At 51.6% G+C, this 26,074-nt stretch overlaps 1 protein-coding gene, 1 non-coding gene and 1 pseudogene across 3 annotated transcripts; 2 read left to right on the top strand and 1 right to left on the bottom strand.

Moving 5' to 3' along the window:
• Positions 1 to 343: 343 nt before the first annotated feature.
• Positions 344 to 20,814, bottom strand: CABP1 (calcium binding protein 1). 2 transcript variants are annotated; one of them, XM_077160022.1, is made up of 6 exons: positions 20,170 to 20,814; positions 4,685 to 4,715; positions 4,240 to 4,383; positions 3,111 to 3,220; positions 2,778 to 2,925; positions 344 to 843 (listed from the first exon to the last, which is right to left on the bottom strand). In XM_077160022.1, exons 1-6 carry the CDS (start codon positions 20,812 to 20,814, stop codon positions 818 to 820), a joined length of 1,104 nt encoding a protein of 367 aa, XP_077016137.1. In that variant the 3' UTR covers positions 344 to 817. The 2 variants fall into 2 exon arrangements, with proteins under 2 accessions (XP_077016137.1, XP_077016138.1); XM_077160023.1 differs by lacking the exon at positions 20,170 to 20,814 and adding an exon at positions 7,479 to 10,279 and having other exon boundaries at positions 351 to 843.
• A 2,874-nt stretch (positions 20,815 to 23,688) lies between these two features.
• Positions 23,689 to 23,823, top strand: LOC143685429 (small nucleolar RNA SNORA70). Its single transcript, XR_013176655.1, has one exon. It is a non-coding gene; the product is annotated as a small nucleolar RNA SNORA70 (small nucleolar RNA).
• A 1,251-nt stretch (positions 23,824 to 25,074) lies between these two features.
• Positions 25,075 to 25,653, top strand: LOC143683732 (small ubiquitin-related modifier 2 pseudogene; annotated as a pseudogene).
• Positions 25,654 to 26,074: the final 421 nt, after the last annotated feature.

Below are 26,074 nucleotides of genomic sequence, written 5' to 3'. Positions count from 1 at the left end.
TATTTAACGTCTGCTTCCCCAACCAGTGGGTAAGGCCCAGGGACAGAGGAAGTCTGGCAGACCCTGCCACATGCTTATTCACTCAATATCCATGCACCTCGTCGCAGAGAACCTGGGTTTTATTTGGAGTACCTGGGTCCCCAGCTAAAGAACTACATTTCCCAGGGTCCTTTTCAGTTAGAGGCTCCGCGTCGCGGTCTTTGGAGATGAGCGAGGAAGGCACCGCGCCGGGATCCTTAGCAAACCCACGTTGAATGCGGAAAAGCGGAATGCTCAGCCAGCCCAGAGCGTGGGCCTGGGGCTGGGGGAACAGGTGTGTCATCCGATCAAGGCCCCCAAGAAGCAAAGATCACCACTGCCACCTTCCTCTTGGAAATGTATTTTATTGTTTCTGAGATAGCAGGGCTGAGGCGAGCTGGGACGGGCACAGAGCTAAGGGTGGATAGAGGCTCGGCCCTGGGGCGGACATGCTGTGTGGGGTGTGCTGGCGGGCTCCCTGGCCCACCCCCGCCAGCAGCAGCAGGGCACATGGCACTTGGCGTCTGGCATGACCTCTGCCGGCTTGGCACCGTGGCCTTCTCGTCGGCGGGCACCCCCCACCCCCACCCTTTCCAGTTGCAGGAGCTGTTGAGTCTTTCACAGTGCGGAGGGGCGGGGTTCCGGGGTGGGCACCTCCCCGGGGGGGTGGGGGGCAGGCAGGCCCCATCCGCCAGTCCGTCCTGGGCTCTCGGCGCCCACGGCGGGGGTGAGGCAGGCATCCGGCTTCTCTTCTCCCCGCCTGCGGGAGCTTGGCAGTCCTGGAGGGGCCCTCGCTGCCTCAGCGGGACATCATCCGGACAAACTCTGGGAGGACACGGGAGCAGGCGGGGAGGAAGTGGCAATCAGGGCCCCCGACAGCAGGGATGCCGCCTGCTAACCTCTCTTCGATCTGCGGCCCCTCTCCATTGGCACACTGTGCTCAGCCATGTTTATTTCTCACGTCTATTCCACCCCTTGCAATCCATCTACCACCCAGCAACTAGCATGAGCTTTCTAATCTGCAGAGCTGACTCCAGTTTAAACCTCAAAAGGCTCCCCACTGCATAACGCCCAATGCCTCGATGTGGCCTCAGGCTGCACCTTCACTTCCCAAAATCAGGTCCCAAATGACACCTCTAGTCTCATTTCTCACATATTCTCACATATTTTCTCAGTGTTCCCACAGGTGGTTTCCCCGCCCTTCTCTTTCAGCTGGGAATGCCTACTCATCATGTAAGGTGCTACTTACATATCACCTCCTCCAGGAAGCCTTCCCTAATGCCTCCCCCGAGTCTGGCATAGATGCCTCCTCTCTGCTGTGGAGCAGAGAGAACACACAACCTGGGTCATTCGTGTGCTATCGTGTTTTTCTGTTCAGAATGCAGGTTCCTAGAGTGCAGAGTTGATTTTTACTTTATTCCCTCCCCTCTATCCCATAGTCCCTCAAGTGGTGTTAGGCTCAATATTATGTGGTGATTGACATTCCAGGCCTCAGTTTATGCCCCAGCTCAGTCTCTTAATAGCTGGACAATCTCAAGCAAGCTATATTACTTCTCTGAGTTTCAGTTTTCTCATTTGTAACATTATGATGCAATCCACAGAGTGATTTTGAGAATTAATTGAGTTAGTATATGTAAAGCCACTTAGTACAGTGACTGGTATATAATAAGTGTACAATAAATGATGAAGATTATTATTAATTCCTTTAAAAATGTATACTGAGTTTTTGCTATTTGCCAGTTATGTAGGAAATGCAGAGATAAATAAAATTGGTTTCCCTTTTCAAAAAGCTCAGAGTCAAGTGGGGAGACAACTATAACTAGCAGTCAGGGGACACGGTGAGAAACAGGGGTGAGCCTGAGGTGCCTTGAAAGCCCAGAAAAGAGCAAGTTCAGCCTGGGGAGCCAAGGAAGAAGTTCTGGAGAAAGTGGCTTCATTTCTGGGTCTTGAAGGATAAATAGAATTAAAAATCTTAGAAGGGAAGATAGAATAAAAGGCGTCTGACAAAGAGAACAGTATATTCAATGCCTAGAGGCAAAGGAGAGCAGTGCAGTTTCATGGACCAAAAATATTCTGGTATGGCGTGAAGGCAGCGTGAGTGAAAGGATGGTGGGAACTGCAGCTGGGAAGTGAGCCGTGGTCAGAGCACAGGGGGTGTGGGGATCAGGTTAAGGAATGTGGTGCTCAGAAATACCTACCATGCATAAGTACATGAGTAGATGGACAGATGGATGGCTAGACATGGATGAGTGGGCAGACGGACACAGATGGCAAAATGACTGTGCAGATAGACGGAAGTATGGGTAGAAGTACAGGTGGATGTACACAGAGATATGGATGTCTGAACGGAAGGACAGAAGTATAGATGCATGGATGGACGCGTGGATGAATGCCTGGATGAATGCAGAGAACAATGAATAGATGTATGGATGGAGAGATAAATGCCTGGATAAGTGAATATGTGGAAGATTTTAGAGATGGATGAATGGATGGATGGACATCTAGACTGATCAAGTGATGGTTGGGTTGACAGATGGAGAGATGGCTATGGAAAGATAGATAGATGGATGAATCAGCAGATGGGTGGACAGAAGGATGGATGTAGGGATGGGAGATGACAGGAAGGGTGGGAGGATAGGAAGGAAAGGGGAGGGAAGCTTAGGGGTGGACCGATGGTTGCATGATGGATATGCAGTTGAAGGGCTCCATGGATGGCCACGGCTGACCTGGCCTCTCTCCCACATTGGAGCTCCACTCACCTTCAAAGTCCACTCTTCCATCCCCATTGAGGTCCACATCTCGAATAATTTCCTCTATGTCTCGATGTCCCACCTGATGACCCAGGAGCTTCCTCATGGCCTCTCGCAACTCACTGGTGCTTATCTCTCCATCACCATTGGTGTCAAACTAGAGTGGACAGGCAGGAGGGAGATGTACACAACATGGGGACTGGCAGCAGCAGATCCCAGGGTTAAACTTCACCAGAGTTTCTATCCGAGACCATTCTCTATCCAAGCTCCCTCCCGGAGGCTGGGACCAAGGGCTCAGGCTCCTTTTTGAGTGGCCATCCAGGGGTAGGGACCCTCACTCACCTCTCGGAAAGCATCCCGCAATTCCTTTACTCCGATCATATCTGCCGTCTCTGCCAGGAGTTTAGGCCCCATTAGCTCCACGAAGTCGTCAAAATCCACATGGCCACCCACTGGGAACAGAGGAAAGGGCTAGATAATCCATCCACCATTATCCATCTCTAAAGAGGCCACCCAGGGAACTGCCAAGCCCTCCTTGACCTGCTCAGTGCCAGATCCAGGACATAACCAAAGGTCAAGTGAGGACAGAGAGGTGACCAGAGACAGGCAGCTTTCAAAGGAAGGCTCAGATGACTGGCCAGGGGCTGACCCAGGGAATAGGGCAGGAAGTGGACAGAGGCAGATTTGGATGGGAGAAAGAAACACTGGGTGACAGAGACGGGCAGAGAATATTAGAGATAGAGAGACAGAGACACACAGAAAGACACAGAGAGAAGCAAGTTATGGGTTACAGGCCCAATCCTCCAATCTTTTCAATGATGTGCAAATGGAAGCTCAACTTTCACCTGGCTTTCTGGGTAGGTGGAAGTGCTGGAGAACTGAAACCATCTACCCACTAGCTCACAACAGCCTCTAACCAGTGATTGACAGGAGTTGGGGTATAAATATCCAGTCTGAGAGGTGAAGGGATGGGCTCTTTGAGGTGGGGATTCTAACCTAACTCCCCGAGATCCCCTGCAGGATTAAACTCTAGTCACCTGCAGTGGTAGCTGGTTTAAGTGCACACTGTATTGGCTCTTTCCCTTCCCTGTCTCACTTCCCTTCTCCCTACCAATGCTTTCCTTCACCTACCAAATAAACTACTTGTGCTCAAGGCCTTCCCTCGGGTTTGCTTAATGGAGACCCCAAACTAAGACAGGAAAACATAAGAATAATCATAGCATCCATCTGTTCAATTCCACGTTCCAGGCAGGGGGCTGTTTTACAAAATTTACGTCCTGGGCTCCTCTTCCCCATCACAACCCCCATTTTACAGGTGCGGAAACTGAGGCTCCGGGAGGTTAAGCGGCTTGCCCCAGGTCACAGAGCTGGAAAGTGGCAGACCTGGAACTGGGAGCCAGGCCCCTCAACTGCGGAAGACTCCAAGAGTCAGGAGGCGCTGGGGGGGTGGGGGGGTGGGGACAGGACTCACGGTTCATGTTGATTTGTTGGGACAGCTCAATGAGCTCCATCTCAGTGGGCATGTAGCCCATGGTGCGCATGCAGTTTCCCAGGTCCCGGCAGTTGATGTAGCCGTCCTTGTCCTTGTCAAATTCTCTGAAGGCCTCTCGGAGCTCTGGGGAAGCAGGCAAAGGCCAACATGGTTGGGGGCGGGGCCCTGCAGAGACCCCCTGGGGGCCAAAGCAGCCCAAAGGCCCACCAGCTTGGAAAACCAGAGGCTGTTGCTGCCAGGGACCCAAGGTATGCTTCTTGCCTCCTGCTCACTCCTGCGGCGGCTGGCTATGGGGTGGCCTGACAGGAGGCCCTTCTCTGCTTCCAGGAGGCCAGGGTGCCAAGGCCTCTCTCCCCACCCACCCCCCTTCCCACACCTTCCTGGGGGAGCCAAGCAGTCTTCTCTCCAAGGGACTACATTTTACCTTCAATCTCCTCTGGCCGCAGTGATCTATCCTGAAACAAAAGAACATATCCTGTTAGCAGCTGGGAAGTCAATCTGGGGACCAGGCAAGCAGCAGCAGGCACTGGATGGGGTGATGGGGACGCAGGAGAGACATGCCTGGACGACCAGTCCTTGAGGGTAAATAATGTGGTCCCCTCATTGGCCATAAACATGGGGACTCCTGGGCCCTTGACAGCAGATGCTCAATAGCCCAACAGCCGCACCCAGCCTGGGCACAGCACGTCTGTGCCCCCAGCCCCTTATTCCGGACACAAGAATGCTTCCAGGAATAGAGTTGGTCTGGGAGTAAAGACCTGTAAATAAAACAGCATCAGTGGGAGGTCACAACAGAGAGAAAAGAGTAACACCCAATGAAATCATGACCAGCAAGGAAGAAGGGGCCTGCCAGGGCAATGGGAGAAAAGAGAGAATGGAGGGACTCGACAGGCAGCCTGAGAGGGAGGAAGAGGAGGCAGGGAGTGTGAAAGCAGAATTGGGGCTGTGCCCTGCTTCCTGGGCACTGCCCCACCTTCTCCATTTTGACCCCCATCCCTCTGCCTGACCCTGTCACGAGACACAGCACAGACCCTGGGGGATACCGGTGTCTCTGGCTCCCGCCAGGGTCCAAAACACGTCTCCAGCCTCAAGCAGTGCCCCAGGTCTCCTTGGAGAGTCAAGGAAACTCTAGGTGTCGGTGGCAGAGCAGATGGCAGAGAAGTCTCCAAAGAGCAGGCCCAGAGGGAGCAGGCTGATGAGTGCCAGTTGCCAGGCCTACCCAGGAGAGAGATACTGGCACAAAATGGACACAGTGCCCGGCTGGACCTGCTTATTAATTGGCTCCCAAACTGCTCCACATTCTCGCACACAACCTTTGGGCAGGAAGAACAGGGCTCACAGCTGCCCCGAGCAGGTGCACACCAGGTGTGGCACACGTACTATGAACACAGAAGATGTGGGCATGCCACACTGAGCTTGAGGCATCTCAGCTGTGCATGTGGACTGTTTTAGCCAACAGGGCCAGCAGTGGGATACAGACAGCTGCTGCCCACCCATCCCAAACTGGCCCCTGGAGCAAGGTACAAGGGAATCTGGAAGATGTAGAGATCTTCTGGAAAGGGAAGGGACTGCCGAGCAACGTCTTGTGGGCCGACCTGGCATGTGGGCTCTGCGTGGCAGGACAGCGTGGGGAGGATATGCGAGTTGGAGTGGGGAGGCTACAAGGAACCAGGTCTTCAGTGTGATATTTGAGGCCAAGAGCAAGATTCACAGAAGGTATGTGTGTCCCTGTGAGATGATGTTTTTGGACTTCCTCGGGGAATGTGTGCCTGGTCATCGTCAGACCTGGATCTTGGGTGACCAAAAAAGGATATTTGGGGGTGGGCCATGGTGGCTCAGCAGGCAAGAATGCTTGCCTGCCATGCCAGAGGACCCGGGTTCGATTCCCGGTGCCTGCCCATGTAAAAAAAAAAAAACGGATATCTGGGCCAGTGTTTTGTAGCACCAACAGGTGAAAGCGAGTGAGTGTGTGTGCACAAATGTGCAGAGTGTGCTCACGGGGCAAACTCCTTAGGCAGAATGGGTTCTTTTGCACCCCTTCAGGACTCAAGCAGCTTCCCACTTCTCCAAGATCCCCTTCTGCAGTGCTGGAGAGGAGTGGGTGCTGCAGGCCATCCCTGCAGCCCCTTTCCATCCTTCTTGCAGGCCCAGAGCCCAAGGGAGCAGTTCAAGCCAAGTACCCTTTGACCACATGTCTGCAGCAGGAGCTGACCTGAAGATGTCCTGGTCCCAGATGCTTGGATTGCAAACTGCACTGTGTGGAGCTGCGGGGGGTTGTGCGCTGTGCGCCGAAGTTCAGCTGGGGATGCCCCCAATGCAGCAGGGAAGCCATGTGCACCGAGGGTGGAAGGACAGGAGTATGGGCACACTCCTCTCTCCCCAACTTATATGGTCAGGGAGAAGTGCTGGGGCCCCAGAGTCACACAGACCTGAGAACAAACCCCAGATTTCCTGCTTCCTAGCTGTGGGACCATGGGCTCTCTGAACCACCAATCCTCATCTGTAAAATGGGCTAATACTATTCTATGAGATGAGATGTAACAAGCATTTAGTATGCGCATTCGATAATTAAAAGGAACCCACACATGTTTGTATCTGAAACATCATCATTATTACCCTCCTCCCAGGGTATTCAGACACCCGTAAGAAGCCATCCCACAGGTAGTCACAAGCCACATGCGGCTATATAAATTTGAATTAGAATGAAATGAAATTAACAATTCAGCTCAACGTGTGGCATTGTGGTGGACAACACAGTTGATAGGACATTTCTATCACTGCAGAAAGTTCTACTGGACAGCACTGTATATAGAATACTGTGCAGTACGACCCGAGTATGAATCCTGGTTCTGCCACATGGCCATTCCCTTGAGCTCACACTCCTTACCTGTGAAACGGGGGTGATGATAAGACCCACCCCTTGGAGATGCTTTCAGGCTTCCGTGAAGCCATCCATCAAAGCACATAATAGCACAATGCCTTGCACACACAGTAGGTGCACACACACACACAGAAAAAGCATTAGCTATCATAATCGTTCACTTTGCAGCCACGAGCGGGAAACTTTGGGGGCCAGATTCGCAAATTGGGAAGTCTGAGGTGTGTGTATCCATTGGGGGAACAAAGGCTGCCGGGTGTGGCGCCCCTCTGCTTCCCAGCTCCATCTCACGCCCTGCAAAGCTGAGCCGAGCAGGGCTCCGCTGGGCCAACTTACGTACAGGCTGCCTGTGCTCAGCGAAGCCCTTGCGCAGGAACACGCAGGCAGGGCCCAGCAGGTTGTGCAATGCGGCGCAGTTCTGGGCCAGCATCAGCAGTGGTCCCGGGACCTCCGCGCCGGCCGCCAGCCCTTCCTCGCTGGTCAGCACCGCCGCATAGCTGCTCTTTTCCTCCTGGCGTATCTTCAGCCAGCCCCAAGCAAATACAAAAGAGAGGGAGGGGCGTTGTCACCGGCTGGGTCCTCCTGGCCTTAGCCCGGCTCCTGGTCCTGGCAGGGGCTCTCAGGAGACGCCCCTTCAGAGTCAGGTGGCACGGTGGTTTGCAGGGGGCAGGTATCAGATTGGTCCAACAGATAGAGGTTCCAAGCCTTCACTGAAATGGGTGACCCAGGGGGAGCTGGGTGTGATACCCACCACGTAGCATACACTACGCACATTCACACGTACATGTGCACAGAATCACACGCTCATGTGCCCGTAGAAGCTCAGAGAGAGAAACAGCTGGAGGGAGGCATCTGTTCTAACCAATGGGAAGTTTCCACCCAGAGACTAAGGGAATGAAACCCTTCTCCAAGATGCTCCCAATGTCCCAGCTCAGTTCCTGGGGGGATGAGCCACGTTTCCAGGCTCCTAAACGGACTTTGACCCTTTGAAAGGCTGTGGGAAGGTAATCAGAGTTGGCAGCATGGAGAACTGGCTCAGACTGCTAGAAAGGAGGTCTGCAAACACAGGCGCCATAGGTGATTAAATGAAGTAGGCAGCGCGTAAGGGGTGGGAACCGGGCACATGGGCTGTGTGTGTCTTCTCTGAAGGAGCAGTGCTACTTAAACTCAACCCAGCGTGGCCAGACCTTCTGATTTAGAGCACTGGATGGACCAAACAAAACACCTCTAGGGGTCAGAGTCCATGCAGTCTGTGACCTCAAGGCCAGAAGGTCTCTTCCATCCAGCAGTTCTCCTTCTCATCCTTCCTGCCTTCCTGGCTCCCTGCCTGGCCTCGTGTCCTGGACCTCTAGAGGCTGAGGGAGAAGCCTTCTCTACTTACCTAATATAGCTATGCTCCCAGGCCTAGCCAGCTCAGCATCTTCCTTGGTGGTTCCCATGTAGCTATAAAAAGTCAGCACTGCCCACAGACCTTCCCCTTAGGACTGCAGCAGCAGCCAGTCACAACATTCTATGCTTCCCTGGACCCCACAAAATGCCCAGTGCCCTGAGCTTGGATGCCTCCCCTCGGTGTGCGGAATTTGAAGCAGAACCTTCCCAAACAGAGGGACAGGGCAGCTGAAACAAAGGCAGCTGAAGGCTGTCTTTTCACAAGAACCCCAGAGCCGCACACCCTACCCTTTACCACACTGACTCCCTGCCAGCCAGGCTCCTCCAGCTCATAAAAGCCTACTCTTAGGAAAAGATCCTAAGACCTAGGGGTAGCCTGCCCTCCCAGGCCAGAAAGCTGAACACCTCCCCCTACCCCTCCACTTGTCCTCTAATGTCTTTCCCCAAAGGGTGGGCACTGTGGGACCACATAATTAAACAGCCTCAATAATTCTCTTCCAACTTCCTAAGCTCCTTCCAGGCCTGGAAAGGGAGGAGCCATATTCTGGTGCCTTAAAGAGGAAGCAACTCAAACCCAAGTGAAGGACCTCAGTCCATGACTGAAGGTCGGTGAATGCAATATGTGTTAGTTCTGAGTCATCTCAGAACTGAAGGGATGTCAGTTGGACCAAGTGTCCACTCTGGTTTGATGCCCCAAAGTTGTAAGATTCAGGCCTCTGGGATACAGGCTAGAGGTAGAGCAAAATGAGAGAGACCTTCACAGCTGGAGTAGCCAGAGGCTCAACCCCAATCTCAGATGTTTGTAGAAAGACAGCCTTTTAGTTTCTGATGGAATCTCATGCACCTGGCTCAGAGTGAGCAGAAGCCCAGGAAGGGGGCAGCAGCACATGGCACAAAATTCCAAGAGGCAGTTTAATACACGGGCTTTGGACTCAGAGCTGGGGACAAACTCTCACTCCGCCACTTGCCTGCCACGTGACCTTGGGCAAGTTATATCACCTCTCTGGGCTCCAGGTACCTTCTCTGTCCAAAGGTGGCAATCATATCTACTTACAGGATTCTCTTAAGAAATGAATGAGCTGTTGCATGGAAAGTGCTTTGCACAGTGCCTAGAGTGCTGGTAAGAGCCAAATAAATGGTGTTGCTATGGTGATGACAGACGATGATGGTGATGATGGAGAATGATGATGCAACTTAAGAGATGCTGGGTGCCAGAAAGCATTTACTTCTGACTCTAGAGGAAGTGGGGGAACATTTACCGATCAGGAAAGAAATGATGGAGAATTTGCTCCCACGAAGAACAGACCAGTGGTGGGTTGGGAATTTCCACTGCATCTCTTGATCATGATACTTCCTAGCACCAAGTAACCCCAGGAGGCAGCTGTCCTTCTCCAGCTGGTGATATTAGCAGCCACCTCATCAGCACCAGTTCCCCAGCTACCCACAGGCTGGCAGCGTCTCCTGGCACCAAGGAGACATTCCCTGAGTGCGGCATGGCAAAAGGAGGGGTCATTATGTCTCATGACCTGACCACTTTCTCATAACACAAGCTGGTCAAGAGTTTTGGTGGTAATAAGCTCCCCCTCACTGAAGGCATTCAAGAAGTTGAATGAGTGAGCGCTAGTCTGAGATGGGAGAGGAAATTCCTGCATTGTGCGGGAATTTCGACTAGACGACCTCCAAGGTCAGATTCAGGAATCTATGAATAACATTTCTGAAAGCAAGAGAAAGTAAGAACAGCTTTACTGGCAGGGGTGGGGGGGGGGTGGGTAATAATCCAGCTCTGGATTCACACAGACCAGGGTTTAAATCGCAGCTCTGCTACCAGTTGGCGCTTATCTCTGAATCCAGCTCCTTTCTCTATAAAATAGCTAAGAGAACTACTTTGTGGGAAGGGTCAATGCACTAATGGGTATAATACATATTACAGATACTGGGTAAAAGGCAATTATTACCATTATTATAAAAACATGGAATTGAATGCAGTAAGTTTAGTGATCTTTTATCTCATTCCATAGACTCAAAACCTCTCCGATTTTCCTTTTCTCCTCCATCCCCTTCTCTAAAGTCCAGAGTGGAAAAATTCTAAGCCTGCTGGCCATAGACCAGCTAAGATTTATTGAGTACTGCATGCCAGGCACTGCACATAGCCCTTTAGTTCTCACAAGCACCTTAGGAGGTGGATTTTCGTGTCCCCACTTGACGGACAAGGGAACTGAGGCACAGAGGGGTTAAGTAACTTGCCCAAGGTCACATGGCTGGAAAAAGCAGAGCGAAGTGGTCTGCCTCTGAAGCCCTCTGCTGTGTAAGGGAAGGTGGGAAGGACAGGGCATAGGACAATTCTTGTTCTTAAGGTCTCCTCTTCAAGTGCTGGACAGAACCCACAGGAAGGGCTTTCTGTCCTGCGGTCCACTGGATGCATTCAGATTAGTTTCTTCACTGCAACTGCGTGGGGGCCATCGCTACTGCAGAACATTCCCCTAAGAAGATGACAGATGATGGAGGGGAGTGGGGGGTTGATGAGGGACGGAAGAAACAATCAGGCCTCAGAAGGATCCAAGGAAGAGCGAGGATTAAGAGGCATTTGCTGCGAGCAGCTTATCTAAATGAGGAAGAGGACAAGCAGAAGAGCCCAAAATGCCCTAAAGTGAGAATCTGTCAAAGTGATCGGAGAGTAGGATAGAGTTGGGCAAGTCACTTAACCTCTCTGAGTAGCAATCAAATCCTTGTTTGGAAAATGAAAGAACTGGAGGAAAACATCCCTATCATTCCTTCTTCCTCCAAATGATGTCTGTGATTCTTCTATGGCCTGGCTAAAGAGGGCCAGAAATAAAGGTAGAGCCCACTCGAAGCAAAACCCTAGAGATGCAAGCTCACACTTTGCATGAAGATGCTTTTGCTTTCCCAAAGGCATTCTTGAAAAAGGATTTTTTTGTGTGTGTAGAAACAACAAATCCATTAGAGAAAGTGACTTACATACACCTCTGTGTAACTTATCTCCTGGGAATTCTATTTTCTTAATGGAAACACTCTGGGGCCCTGAACCAGTCTCTCCTAGGTGAGATTCTCTGACCTGACTCAAGAATAATAATGAGTGTTAGGGATACCCTACTTGGTTCTTTTAAGCAGCAATGGGGTATACTTTGAAACCCACAATTCTGGAGGCTTACAGACCACCAAAGAGAGAGAGCCAGAGACCCTCAAAGGAGATGAATGAGTCCCCAATTCTGCTGCACAAAACCCAACTCAATCCTTTTCTGGGACTGTCAGCTCCAAGGGTGTTCAACCCGACATCCTAAGGACCCGTGCTTTTCATTTTATGCTGCAGGAGCCCCAAAGCTACTTGTTTTTTTTTTTTTTTTCACTCTGTCTTGGTCAGATTGCCAAACCCAGCCCCCCATGCAACCATCAACTTTAGCTCAGTGCCTGGGATGTGGAAAGCTGTCACGGGAGGATACAGGAGGGTAACCGGAGGTAGGAGCAGGGAAGCAGCTCTGGACAGAACCCATGGGAAGGAGAGCAAGCTTCAGATGTCCATCCTTTCCATGCACAACCTCTGGGACAGAGGGCAAGATCCCCCGAGCCCCTTCCCCAGGTCTTGGAAATGCCAGAAACATACCTTCCGCGAGAGAGTTCTCAGTGGAGACTTGACACAGTTGCCCATCCTAATCTGAGGCAGCCCCTGTCCGGATCCCCAGTTCCATGAAGGAGGCTCCTCAGGGACTAGAAGAACTTAGTCCTGCCCACCATCAACCCCAGCTCCCTTTGACTCTGTGCTCTTCCTCCAGAACTGATCTGAGCCCTCTCTCTGGCGCGCGTGCTCTCTTACTCGTCTGCCTGCTTCTGCTCTCTGATTTTTTGTGTGTGTATGGGGGGGGGTGTGTGTGTGTGTTGTTTGTGTGTGTGGGTTTAAGTTCCAGGGCACTTTCTTAAGGCGATGAAGGCAGGAGGGGAGAGTGCAGGCACAGAGAAAATCGCCTGGAGATCGGATGGCAGAGGGTGGCAGAGCTGGAGAAGGCTGGAGGGTCACCCACATCAGATTAGAGCTGAATCCTCTCTGGTTTTCTCTCCCTCCCTGGCCCCTCCTCCCCCCACTGCCAAATCTGCAGGGAGACTGCCTCTAGGAAAGGGGCCCGGAATGGCAGCTGCAGCTGGGAATTAGGCCAGCAGACATAGGAGGGGAAGCTGGCTAGTTTGGGCCCCCAGAGCCAGGATGCATCGCAGCTCCCAGCTTCGTGTGTGCATTCACACACACACACACACACACACACACACACACAGCATGCACAAACACCCAGGGACACGTCTGCCCCTCCGATGAGCAGTGAGCTGGACAAACACGCATCCTAATTGCCTCCTGGCAATTCCAGCTGGACCGAGAACAGGCAGCTCCCGTTGAGGACCTGAGAGATCTCATGATGTCTACATCATGCTCCATTTTTCACACTTGCCTTGTCATTGCAATGGGACCAAGCGCCGGGTCTGGAAGCACAGCTGAACCAACAGCCGAGATCGGCTCCTTCTGCTCCCATCGCTGTGCGCCATCCAAGGGAAGCCAAGAGATGGCCCTGCGCAGGACCTGATAGAGGCAGTGCTGGCACAGAGCGCGTGAGCAAGGTAAACGAACCTTCCGGAGATCCTTTGATCCTGAGCGAGGATCTTTCATTGCCTTCCTTGGGGGCCGGAGCAGAGAGGCCGCAATTTAAAGCAGCCTTCAAGGTCCCACAGCTGAAACTTTTCAGGTGGCTGGCTCTTCCTCGTCCCTCCAGGTTCCGACTTTGATTTGAATTCATCTCGAGCCTCAGATGTCACATTTGGGACCTTCAGCCCCAGCCGGAGAACCCAAGAGAGGAAGGGTCTCAGGTTCCCTGAGTCCAGATTTCACCAGCAGGGGGCGCCAGAGATGCACGTCGAGGCAGAAGGCAGAACTTTTCGCCCGGGTTGCGACCAACCCCTAACCTGCTAGCTGAAAGTTTCCAGCCCAGAAAGGCTACTTTCCCAGGAGTTTTTGGCCCAGCTTTGGATAGCCGGTCAGAACTCGCACTAGGTGGCGGCGCTGTCCCCAGAGTGCCACAGGCTCACCTCTATGGAGCTGGGGAAGGAGGTATCCCCGTGGCTTCTGACAGTGGTGGTGCTGCTGCGGGCGCAGGGAGTGGAACGACTGCCTCGGCTTCTCCAAACACCGGGGGCGGGCGGGGGGACGGGGGACGGGGCATATCTGGAGAAGGCGGGGCCACCCCGCCCCCACGACCGAGGGAGGAGTCTAGGGGAGGGCCTTGAAGTCTGAAGGGCAGGAAAGACGTCAGGGAAGGTGGATGCAGAAGGGTGAGCAGCCAACGACTTAAAATTCCCCTTCAGAGACGTCTCCTGCACCTTCCTCGGAAACGGCGCCGGGGCAGCATCTCCGCCGGGCCAGAGCCGGGCATCGGGGCCGTGCGCACGAGCAATGAGCCAAGATGGGTGGGAAAAATCTGGAAGCCCCGGGCTGAGTCCGGCTTCTGACTGTTGTCATCACCTTACGTTCCTGAGCCTCGGTTCCCTCCTCTGGAGACCGGGGCGTCCTCTATCTTGCTTATAAAGTGGGAAAGTGAGTGGCACATAATAAGTAATTATTAAAATGGAAGGGATTGTGGGTGAAGTGATGCAAAAGGGTAGTTTAGAGTCGTGTCTGTAACCAGCAGGAAAGCTGGAGGTTAAAACAGGGGGCTGTCTAACATAAAGAATCTTGTGGTGGACGACAACTGACTAATTGTACAAATATTAAAAAGTTCTTTCATGACACTATTACAAGGAGCTACTAATAGAGGGGTATAATGGAAAGAATGCTCCTGTTGCAAATGATGGACTATAGTTAACAGTAATATCTAATATTCGTTCATCAACAGTAACAAATGTACCACACCAATGCTTAGGGGTCAATCATAGGGGGGGATAAGGGGTGTGGGATATTATTAGTTTCCTATTTTCTTTTTATTTCTTTTGGGGGAGTAATGGAAATGTTCTAAAATTGATTGTGATGATAAACGCACAACTATGCGATAATACCGCGAGCCATTGATTGTCTACTTTGGATGGACTGTATGGTGTGTGAGTATATCCCAATAAAATTGCATTAAAAAACAAAAGGGAAAAAATATCACAAGTCCAATATTTGCATGCCAGGCACTGTGTTTGGCTCTGGGAATGTTGTGGGAAGCAAGATAAACACAGGCCCTGCTTTCAGGAAGCTTACATTCTAGCAAGCAGGCAAGAGATTAAATAGCACTGCACACAATTACATAATTCTATTTCAGATACATGTTATGAGTGGGGAAACACAGGAACTCTGAGAATATGGAACAGGAGAATCTGACTTAGTCTGGGGAAGAAGGAGACCAGGGAAGACTTGTAGACAAAATGTAGAAAATTGACCATCTGCAGAGTTTTTTGAAAAGACAGCACTTTCTACAGACCCTAGAGGGGACTTCGGTTAAGCACCAATTCATTCCTATTAACTAAAGGGGTTGATAGTGTAAAGGCAGTCCAGCGTAAAGCAGAGGCTCTCAGAGCTGGCTGCAGGTGAGGATCCCCAGGGAGCTTGCCCAGAGATTCTGATTTAACAGGTCTAGGTGGGCCTTAGACATCGATGTTATTTAACACTCCCTGGGTGAACTAACCTTCAGCCTGCGTTGAGAACCATTCATTGAGATAGAGGTTAAGAGCCAGGAATATGGAATCAGACAGACTTGATGGCAAATCTGACCCCTGCTATTTTATGACTATGTAGGAACTGTGTTCTAACACGAGGACATGTTAAGCTCTTCATTTATAAAATGTGTTTTCTGATAGGACCCTCCCTCCTAGGGCTCTAGCGATTAAATGAGATAATACGTGCAAAGGGCTTGGCATAGTACTGGGAGCATGAGAAGTGTCCACTTCCCCTCCTAGCGTGAGTCTTAAAGGGACAGCTGTCAGAGTGGGTGTGGCATCACTCAGCAGGGCACCTACTCACTCAGACCTGGTGACTCCTGCCCCCTGCAGGCCAGCCCCAAGCACAACACCCGCCTGTCAACCTTGGGATATGCCTCTGTCCTTGGAAACAGGAGACAGCAAAACCAGGCCCCTATGGAAAAGTCATGCACTTTGATGTACTCCCATCCTGTTTTTTTGGGAGGGGAGCTGACACTAGTCTGACTTAAGAACAGCAAGGGACCCAGGTGCCTTCAGACCCAGTGCTTCAGAGCGTACCTAAGCTATTTAGGGTGCACAGGTGGGACAGTGGTGGTTCTGAGTGAAAGGAGAGGGGTGGGGACCAGTGATCCTGGCAGGGGACAGATGGTGCAGTCGGTGACAGGGGCATCCCCTAAGGAGTGAAGTGCATCGCCTGGCCCTTCTCCCTCTCCCTGTCCCTGTCCACGGTGGCAGCAGCCCCCATGGGCTCTGGAAACCGCTGTTAGAGTTATGGAATGGAGCAATAGGATCAGAGGGATGAGAAGGATAAGCCCGCTGTTGATTATTCCTGATTAGGAGGGAGGCTAGCTTGGGCCGTGTTTGAACTTGGATGACAGCCCAGTGCTAAGATACTCGGGGAAAGCTGGGTCCTGGCATGAGAGGTGCTAAGGAGATGCTTCTGACAAATAGGAGATACTTATAGTGACTTCCCACCAAACCAGCATGGTGCAGCACAGACAGATGTGTTTGGAGACAGGCAGCCCGTAGTTCTCATCGTGGTCCTGCCATTTATTTACTCTGTGACCTTGAACTTTTGCTCTCTGAGCCTCTAAATGGGGACAATAATGCCAACCTTCATGGGTTACCAGGAAGAAAAGATAATGAGAAGATACTTTGTCAGTTGTTTAGGAGGCTCTAGACTGAGGTCTCAAGTACCCTTGTTGCTTCCCCAAAACTGCCAGAAGCAAAATACAGACATCCTGGAGGCCTCCCCAAAACTGACTGCAAGCCACTCCTGTCACCTGTGATTGATAGTGGCCGTAAGCTGACCTTCTCCTTTCCCCTCCCCAGGTCCCAGAAGAAAAGCCGGAGGGGCTCCCACCAGTCTCAGCCAGAGGTAGAAAGAGACTTGGCCAGGCCAGGAGTGAGTTATGGGCCTAGCTGTCACTCTAGGAATATGTGCTTTAACCCATTAGGAGCCAAATCAGCATAGTTTTTCTCTTCCATCAAAAGCTGAAGTCCAGAGGCTAGAGATACCAATCATTCATCCATCCATCCATCCATGCATTCATTCATTCACTACTGCCATGTGCAAAGCAGTCTGGGAGCAGTGCTCGCCTACACAAACCAGAGATGTCCCTATAGCTTAGAAAGAGTGAAGGATAAGACAGAGCTCTGGGTTTTTATCATCATTTGCCTCCTCGACAAGGGGTGTTTCTTCCCAAGCTTTGGGTGAGGAACAGAAAGCCTTTTCTTAAAATAGTTTTCCAAGACCCAAAGCCAAGAGTTCCCCCAGATCATCTCTATTCTGAGTTAATTTCTGACACCATCTTCTTCTCTCCAGGCAGGTGGGTGGCATGTCCTTAGCTGGCCAGGGGGAAGGGAACTAGAGAAGGGCCCTTGACAGTCAGTTTCTTCCTTTAATACCTCTCCCCCCTCGGCTCACAGGCAGCTTTCAAATGGCCTTATACAGACTCTCAATCAGGCAATTATTCTGTTAATAGTAATAATGACATTAATGAAAGGTGCCCTTTCTTCTGTACCACCTCTGAGCCAGGCAGTTGCCATCCTTAATCTTGTGTAAGCCTCGTAATAACTCCACAAGACAGTTTTTGTTGGTCTCATTTCTGGATAAGGAAACCAAGACCAGAGAGAGAGAGTAACAGGCCCAAGGTCACACGACCAGGAGGTGGCAGAGCTGGGACTGGACCCTGCAGTCCCAGCTCCGGAGTCCCTCCATGCCTTAGCCTCAAAAGCATGCTGTCTCCCTGCAGGCAGTGGGGATGCTTTGCAAGGTCACTGAAAGAACCCTAAAAAAATCCCTGTTCTTCCTTAGTGGAGGAACCTATTTTGGTACCTTCAATGCCACGTTGAACCCTGGTTCTCCCTGAGGCTATTACAAATGGGAAAGAAAACAGGTCTGACACAGCCCTTGGTGGTTAATCAATAACAACCACGATAATAATAATGAATATTATTAGAACCTTCACCGTGTGCCACACCCTGGGCCAACTTCTATCTCCATAGTCCACTGAATTTCCCCCAAATTCATCAAGATGCTATGGTTATCCCTGTTTTGCAGAAAAGAAACAGAAGCTTAATGAGGCAAAGCAATTCACTTAGGGTTAAAAATACATGTATGGGGTGGGCCACAGTGGCTCAGCAAGCAGAGTTCTCGCCTGCCATGCCAGAGACCTGGGTTCGATTCCCGTGCCTGCCCACGCCAAAAAAATATATATATATACATGTATGGCACTTGAGAAATGTGGAAAATATACTTCCTCAGGGCTGTTCTGACCTAAGCAAATCCTAGCTGGAAAGTTTCTATATTCAGTGCACTGTTTCCACTCTCTAGGTCCTGGCCTTGTCTTTAGGGACAAATCTCAATGCAAAGAGGAGGGAAGGAAAGACTAATTCCTCTTTGTCACAGGAGACTGGAGGCTCTGATACAAAAGTCCCAGCCTGGGTTTTGTTGCTGTCGCAGTTGTCATTTAAGCAGATGCCTTAGAGACATCAGCAGGAATCCCAAACTGCATGTGCTGCAGCCCCAGAGGCCAGAGCTTCCAGGAGGTAGTAAATATTTGATGGGACCTTCCAGCTCCTTCTGACTCAGGTGACTCTGGTGACATTTCAGAACACTGGGCTGGGAATCTTCTTCATTTAATGACTGAGAAAGTAGAAGAGCCTGTAGTTGAAATGCTCAGCTCAGCAAGGGCCCATGCAGGCGAATTCCACCAGACTGCAAAGAAAGGGCCCTTTTTCTAAGAACCAACTCAGATCGCCAGCAAACTAAATAACCAGAAAGGATGTGATTCAGGACCAATGACATACCTTTCCACACTGCAAGACTGGAAGCTCTCCAGAATGGGCCAAGGCCCTGGCTGTCTTGTTCACTGTTGTCACCCTACTGCCTGGTCAATGTGATGCAGAGGAGGGGCTCAAGAAATACTGGATAAATGAATGAGTGGGTGTCACACAGCATCCCTGTTGCCCCTCAGTCCCGCTGCACAACCCACTTGTGTGCCCAAACACCCTTCAGCTCCTTACTAACACAGAAGCCACAGCAGTGGACTTTTCCCTCCACACATTCCCGCACGAACTTTCACAGCTCTGCCTCCAAATCCTGACTCCAGAGGACTGTTTCCAGCTAACTCGGCTAATGAGGTCTCCCTGTGGGAACAAAGCCGCACACTGCTGCCCTATCACATCACCCCAGCAGCCCGCTCAACCCGAATCCATGTGTAGCTGCCTTCATGTCAGACCTCCCCCGGCATCAGCCACTGCAGTGTAGTATTTTGAAAAGGAATGTGCAGATCTGAAGCCACACACACACACACACACACACACACACACACACACACACGCTCGGCCTTCCTTGGAATTGTGACCCAGTCCGGTGAAGTCAGGAGTTTGAAACGGCTTTTTTACTCTAGATCCTAGCACAGAAACTCTGGGGCCCCCTCTCTCCTACCCCCACCACGCGCACACAAATACACACACACGGTGCAGATGCTCTGATCAGACCTCTGCGCTACTCCCTGCCTTGGCTGCTGCAGAACTGTCTCGATGCTGCGCCAAGGATTTGGACTTGAGCACAGACTCGGCACTGGAGAAAATCCTGGCTTTGCTCAGGAGTTCACAGGTTCCTTTCCGCTGAGCCCCTCTCCCCAGCAGCGCACTCCCAAACTGCAGAGCTGGATGAGGATGACAGATTGGCTTTTTAAAGGGCAGGTGCCCAGCTGCCTGGGACCCCTGAGGGAAAGGCCTGCGGGTAACAGAAGGAGTCACTGGTGACCACTCAGTGACGTTTCTGACTGGAAAAGGCACCCCTACTCAGGCTAGGGGCCTATGGGTGTTGTCCCATGACCTTCATCTTGACAACTGCCCAGCTGCCATTCAAACGGCATCCTTATTAATAGCACCTCCTTATAACACCCCAAAGTTGCAGTCTGAACCATAGCTCTGTACGGCCCCTCTAGCAGACACCTCTCCTCTTTCTCACATTTTTGAGACTCCCTCTAGCTCTCCTAACTTTTTCATTCATTGCGTCTGTCTTTTCTCAAACGTCTGGGACCATCGTAGACACAATGGCCCCCAGCAATTCTATGTGCCTGTGCCCCCTCTCTGTACTCTGGAGTCCAGACTCCTTGCACTCTTGGGTCGCTTCCCGCCAGCTCCGAGCGCCCCTCCTCGACCCCTGCAAATCTCCAGGCGGATAGTAGAGGTTGTTCCCTTCCAAGGCTGGCGGACCCCGGCAGGTGTGAGGTTGGGGCCTCGCCCAAAAGAGGCCGGGAGCGCGGACAGCGCACAGGGTGCTGAATCAGGCACCGAGGAGGAGGCACGCGGCAAGGGCGCCGGGCCGGGGGAGGGCTGGGGGAGCCGCGGCGTGACCCTGGGGGCCGCCGGCTGTGGGGGGAGGGCTACGGGCGCGCGGCTGCGGCAGGGTCCCGAGCGCCTCTCCCGGGAGCGCGGGCGGGAGGCGCGGCCCTTACCTGGCCGAAGGCGGAGCTGAGCATGGGGCGCAGCCGGTGGAGGAACGGGTCCGCCTCGGACGCCGCGGCGGGAGCGGAGTCCCCGCCGGCCGGGGCTCGCAGGGAGCCCCGGAGGCCGAGCGCCGGGGCCAGTCCCCGTTCCTCCCCATCCCGCCCGCGGGCCGGCGGCAGCGGCGACGGCGGCGAAGGTCTGGGCGCCACGGCCGGCAGCGCCTCCCGGGGCCTGCCGTGCGCCTGGGGGAGCCCGCGCCGGTGCCCCCGCGCGCCCTCCTCTCGCGGCGCGGGCCGGCACAAGGGTCTCCGCGAACTGGGGTCCCCGGGCGGCGGGGTGGCGGGGCAGGCGCCGGGTAGCCGGCGGCCGGACAGCCCCGGCTCCCGGACAGGCCCGTGGCGGGGAGCCCGGCTGCCCCCGCTCGCCGCCGCCGCCTTCAGCAGCGACGTCTTGGACTCGCTTTTGGCGATCTGCGAGCTCATCGCGGCCGGGCCGGCGCTTGCATGGCCCGGCGGGGGCGGCGCGGGGCGGCGCGGCGCGGGGCCCCCGGCGGGCAGGGAGCCGGGCGCCCGGTGGGAGCCCAGCCCGAGGGCTCGCTGGAGGCGGGCGCCGTCCCCCGGCCGCTTAAATGCGGCCCCGTTGCCGCCGCCCATGTGACAGCGCAGCGTCTGCGCCCGGACCCTGGAGCTCCCGGGCGGCTGGCGGTGCGGATCTGGGGGGGCCGCTGGCTGTCCCCCGAAAGCCCACCCCCGGCTCTCCAGCGGCCCAGGTACCGCCGCGCTCCGCCTCTTGCCCCGCCCAGCGTTCGGGGAACCCCGCTTCCGGGCGGCCCCTGGCGGCGGACGGGGTGCTTCGCGCGGAGCCGGGAGCGCAAGGGAGGTGGCTTGGTTAAGGGTCCCAGTAAGGTCGAGACCCTGGTGGCACCGGCAGCGCCCTTTATCAGGCTTGGAGGTGCCCACAGGGCCCCGGAACCTCCTGAGCCGCAGGCAGAGTGCACCCCCGCAACTTCGGAAATTAGGAGGAGAGAGGTGCAGGAACTAGCGACCTAAGGAGGGCCCAAGGACCGTGCACAAACACAGGAGCCAGAATGGTGTGGAAAGACACTGCTGGAAGGAAAAGCTCCACTCTATAGGGTGCGTCACTCACCTCCCAGTCCCGTGGAGTGAGGCTGGGATGACCCGGGTAAATGGGGCGCAATATGCTCACTTCTCAGAACAGAAGAGAAGCCAGGTGGCCTCTGAACTGCTGGAACGGGGTAGGGCCTGGTGATGAGCAAGTCTCAGGTAGAACCTATTTGCCCCTCTTTCATCTTGTCCCCTTTCTCACCTTCATGCCTTTGTAGATGCTGGAGAAATTCCTCCTCTTGGGAGGGAGTCACAGAGGCTGGGCAAGAGTCATCACCTCTCTGAACCTTGTTTTCCTCTTCTGTAAAACGCAGGCAACAATCATAAATAACTTCATGGTAACAACAGATGACATCATGCACATAAAAGGCCCAGCCTAGTGCTTGGCACAGAGCACACACAGCCAAGCGAGGTCCCCTCCCTTTGCATGTCAGGAGGCCCCCATCTACCATGCTTATCTAGTAACATCCCGGATGTCTGAGATCCGAACAGGGGTGGACCTCCCAGGCTCTCCCTGTTCTGGCCTCTGGCCCTAGTACCATCCATGCGTGAATAGGGTACAGTCTGGTTACAGCTTCATCTTAGGACAGATACACAGATTGCCAATATGCTGCACTGCAACTCCTGCCAAGGCTTCACCCTTCTCTGCAGTCTGCTTCTTTCTTTCACATACCCATATGGAAGAAACTAAGAGAAACAGGATGGGCAGGTAAAGCAACTGCCCAGAAGCCAAAGTGAACAAGGGAACTGTGACAAATTGTACCCCAGCTTTCACCTATTGCAAGGGGCTGAACTGCCCTACTGAAGTCGCCCAGGCTCCTTAAAGCACAGCACCAAGGCAGGCCGGGCTGCTGCAATGTCCACTCGCAAAGCAAAGTGTAAAGAGTTCACCCTCTCTGGGCTTGGAGTCAATCAATGTCTTACCTGCTCTAGCCCTCAGAATAATCAGTGTTTGTCGGGATTAACTACAGATGTATATTCAATATAAATCGCAGGAGATAAAGTACGTTATCCAGTCCCTCGGGAGCTGATGGGATGCAGTGGGCTGATGGGCATTCCAAATCTCTGCTGCGCCACTCTTGGTTGCCTTTCTCAAACTCCCGAAATGCCCTGGGGCAAGACCTCTGTCAGCAACTACTTTCTGAAAACACGGAAGTACCTGGTTACAAAGCATGTGATTATTAGAGTGAATAAAAGAATTCAAAGTTCCATTTTGTTCCTGAAGCAAATGGATGAAACAGTCTATTCTGGATGCACCCCAGAACTCCATTTCATTTGTAACATTCATTAATTTGGTCACTTATTTTTTAAAAAGCATTTATAGAGCCAGGCACTGCATTGGCACCTGGGATACACAGACTCACCCATGCATTCAACAAATATTGAGTGCCAGTTATTTGCCAGGCACTGTTCTAGGTACCAAGGAATGGCAGTGAGTAAAACAAAATCTATCCTCAGCAACAAACATATAAATCCATGGAAAAGTAACGGCAGGTGACAAAGTGGTGATGTTTTGTGCCATGAGAACTAAAGTGGGTAAGAGAATAGGGTTTAATGGAGGGGACTGTTTTAGAGAGTGGTTAGGGAAGCCTCTCTGAGGAGATATTTGAGCAGAGAGCTAAATGAAGTAAGGGAGGAAACCACATCTTTATCTGGGGCAGAGATCTCCTGGCAGAAGGGGAACAGTTCAAAAGACCTGAGGAGGGAGCAACTTGGAGTGTTCAAGGAGAAGCAAGCAAACAAGTGGGGCTGGAGTGAACAAAGGAGAGACCAGTAGAGCTGAGGTTGGAGAGGAATGCAAAAGCCAGATTGCCAAGGGCTTGGGTTTTTTCCTAAGTGTGAAGGGAAGCCATTAGCCATTGTAGGAGGAGCCAGGTGCCATTACATGATCCAGGTAGGAGATGATGGTGGTTTGGGCTAGAGTGATAGTGCAGAGGTGGTGAGAAGTAGACAGATTCAGGAGGTGTGTAAAGAATGGTAAGATTCAGTCCCGGTTCTCAAGGAACTCAAATTCCTTGAGGAGAAAAACAACTATAATATAATAAGGAACATGTAATAAAGGAATTACAAGCTGGGTTATACGGGAGCACCTAAAAAGGGCCTTTGTGCAATGGAGTTGGAGGTGCCACAGAGGGTAACTTTGAGCTGTGCTTTGAATAAGTGAAATGCCACCAGTTGCATAAGGAGGGTAAAAGGAAGGGCATTCTAGAGGAAACAGCTTAAGTGAAAGCTTGGAGTATGAACCTGCATGGAGTGTTTGGGAAGAGAAAGTTATTTGGGTGGAGAGGAAAGAGACTGGGAGGGTGGGGGGAGATGGGCCTGAAGAGGTGGTTTGGAACTAGACTGTGAAGGATCTGGTATGTGATATTTAGGAATTTATTCTTTATTCAATAGACAATGGATGCGCAGCCAATTAAGCCGACCGTCCCCCTCTCCCCATGCGGGCCGGGAGTGCAGTGGATGCGGACAGCAGCCTCCTTGGTAGTGTATGCAGCCTGTTGCTTGTATGGGTTGCCCTAAGGGACCAAGGAGACAACTCAGCCCTTTCCTGTTGATGGTCCTGTCTGGCCTTGCGCTGTCCCCAACCTAGGCTCCAGACAGGTATGCGTGGTGTCTTTGGAAAGCCCCAGGGTATGGTGGCCAGAGTCCACATCAGCCAAGTCATCATGTCCATCCCACACCAAGCTTCAAAACAAGGAGCATGTGATAAAGGCGCTGCGCAGGGCCAAGTTCAAGTTCCCTGGCTGCCAGAAAATCCACATCTCCAAGATGTGGATTTTACCAAGTTCAATGCTGATGAATTCAAAGACATAGTGGCCGAGAAGCACCTCATCCCAGATGGTTGTGGGGTCAAGTACATCCCCAATTGCGGGCCCTTGGACAAGTGGTGGGCCCTGCGCTCATGAAGGTTTTGCTGGCACTGCCCTCACCTGATCTGTGCCCACCAATAAACTACTTCCTGGCTGTCCAAAAAAAATAGACAATGGAGAGTCCTTGAAGGTTTTTTAAGTGTGTGTAGGACATAAGCAGAACTGTGTTTTTAAAGAGAATGTTGATGCATTGTGGGGCTGACAAGAAATAGAGTGGAGGTAAGAAGGTCAATTAAAATTGCTGAGTGCCCGCCACGTCCTAGGCATTGGGGAAAGAGTAGGAAAGAAGTCAAGCAGCATGCTTTCCTTCGTGGCATTGAATCTGGTAAGAAGGTGTCTGGGTCCACTCAGGAAATATTTCCAAAATACCATCATTAAGACATGAATGTGGAAAAGGAGAATGGCTTGCCTCTCTGATTGTGAGATATGCTGGAAATAAAGTGACTACAAAGAGTCCTGCCATGCAGAAATAATTGTTAAATAATCCCTCTGGATTGTATAGATCTTTATAGCTTTACAAGAATTTTCACATAAAGTCTGTCATTTGTCTTTTTTTTGGAGGGGGGGCATGGGCAGGCATTGGGAATCGAACCCGGGTCTCGGGCATAGCAGGTGAGAATTCTGCCTGCTGAGCCACCATAGCGTACCCTGTCATTTGCCTTTTAAGTGTTAACCAAACTGTAATTATTAAATAAGTTACATGTTGTTACATTATTTGACTATATAACTTTTAGTGAAAATTATGCAAAAGAAGAGTTATTTTGGAGAGCTGGAAAGACATCCCAGCACAAAAGGGCTGTTAAAAAAGAGAAGATGGGTCTGGGACCATTATGTTAATCAAGAAAGAACCAGTATATCTAGCTGTCTTTATTCTCATTTCTAAGTCATTCATAACGAGTAAGGCAAGCTTAAGGGCAAAATTCTCAAAATGGGCTCCTGGTGCTGCTTGTGTGCTCGTTCGGTGTGGACCTGGTACCTCTTTTGTGAAGCGGTAGCTGAGGAGACTCCGGCTTTCGCTATGGCGGACGAAAAGCCCAAGGAAGGAGTCAAGACTGAGAACAACGATCATATTAATTTGAAGGTGGCGGGGCAGGATGGTTCTGTGGTGCAGTTTAAGATTAAGAGGCAGACACCACTTAGTAAACTAATGAAAGCCTATTGTGAACGACAGGGTTTGTCAATGAGGCAGATCAGATTCCGATTTGATGGGCAGCCAATCAATGAAACAGACACACCTGCACAGTTGGAAATGGAGGCTGAAGATACAATTGATGTGTCCCAGCAGCAGACAGGAGGTGTCTATCAAAAAGGGAGCCTGCTACTTTACTCCAGAACTCTGTTCCTGCAGACCAAGAAGACATTCTCAATTAGAAAAACCGCAATTTGGTTCCACCACATCCTGACTACTACAGTATAGTTTTCTCTATTCTTTCATTTTACCCTTCCCTGTTCCTTTATTGTACATAAAGTAACTGGTGTATGTGCACAAGCATATTGCTTTTTTTTTTTTTTAACTAAATGGCCAATGGTATGTTTTAATCGACATCAAATGGAGATGGGATGGGGAAAAATACTGGTTCTGTGAAAATACCCCCTTTCTCCATTAGTGGCATGCTCATTCAACTCTTATCTTTATATTCCAGTAAGTTATTTTGCTCTCACTGTTTAACAAAAACCAACAACATAAAAAAAAATCCTTGCATATCTTGTTCGATTGGAGAATTTTAATGTTTTTCATTTATCATTGTAAAACCAAGGACAATTTTATAACTTTTTTGTATGTAGCTGTTACATGTAGGGCAATCTGTCTTTAAGTAGGGATAAATTACTCTAAAAGAAATGAATCCTAGATAGTTTTCCCTTCAAGTGTCTTTGTTGTTTAAATAAAATTCTTGTTTAAAAAAAAAAATTCTCAAAAT

Source organism: Tamandua tetradactyla, chromosome 5 (genome assembly GCF_023851605.1).
Source record: "Tamandua tetradactyla isolate mTamTet1 chromosome 5, mTamTet1.pri, whole genome shotgun sequence".
Classification (NCBI taxonomy): Eukaryota; Metazoa; Chordata; class Mammalia; order Pilosa; family Myrmecophagidae; genus Tamandua; species Tamandua tetradactyla.
This window is presented reverse-complemented; position numbering and strand designations above follow the sequence as displayed.

Bases quoted from the DNA above. Each gene is read 5' to 3' on its own strand.
- CABP1 (XM_077160022.1), bottom strand. From the start codon at position 20,814: ATGGGCGGCGGCAACGGGGCCGCATTTAAGCGGCCGGGGGACGGCGCC. The intron at 4,716-20,169 runs GTAAGGGCCGCG...CTTTTGTTTCAG, and splicing joins TCAGCTCCGCCTTCGGCCAG to GATAGATCACTGCGGCCAGA. The intron at 4,384-4,684 runs GTAAAATGTAGT...CTGCTTCCCCAG, and splicing joins GCGGCCAGAGGAGATTGAAG to AGCTCCGAGAGGCCTTCAGA.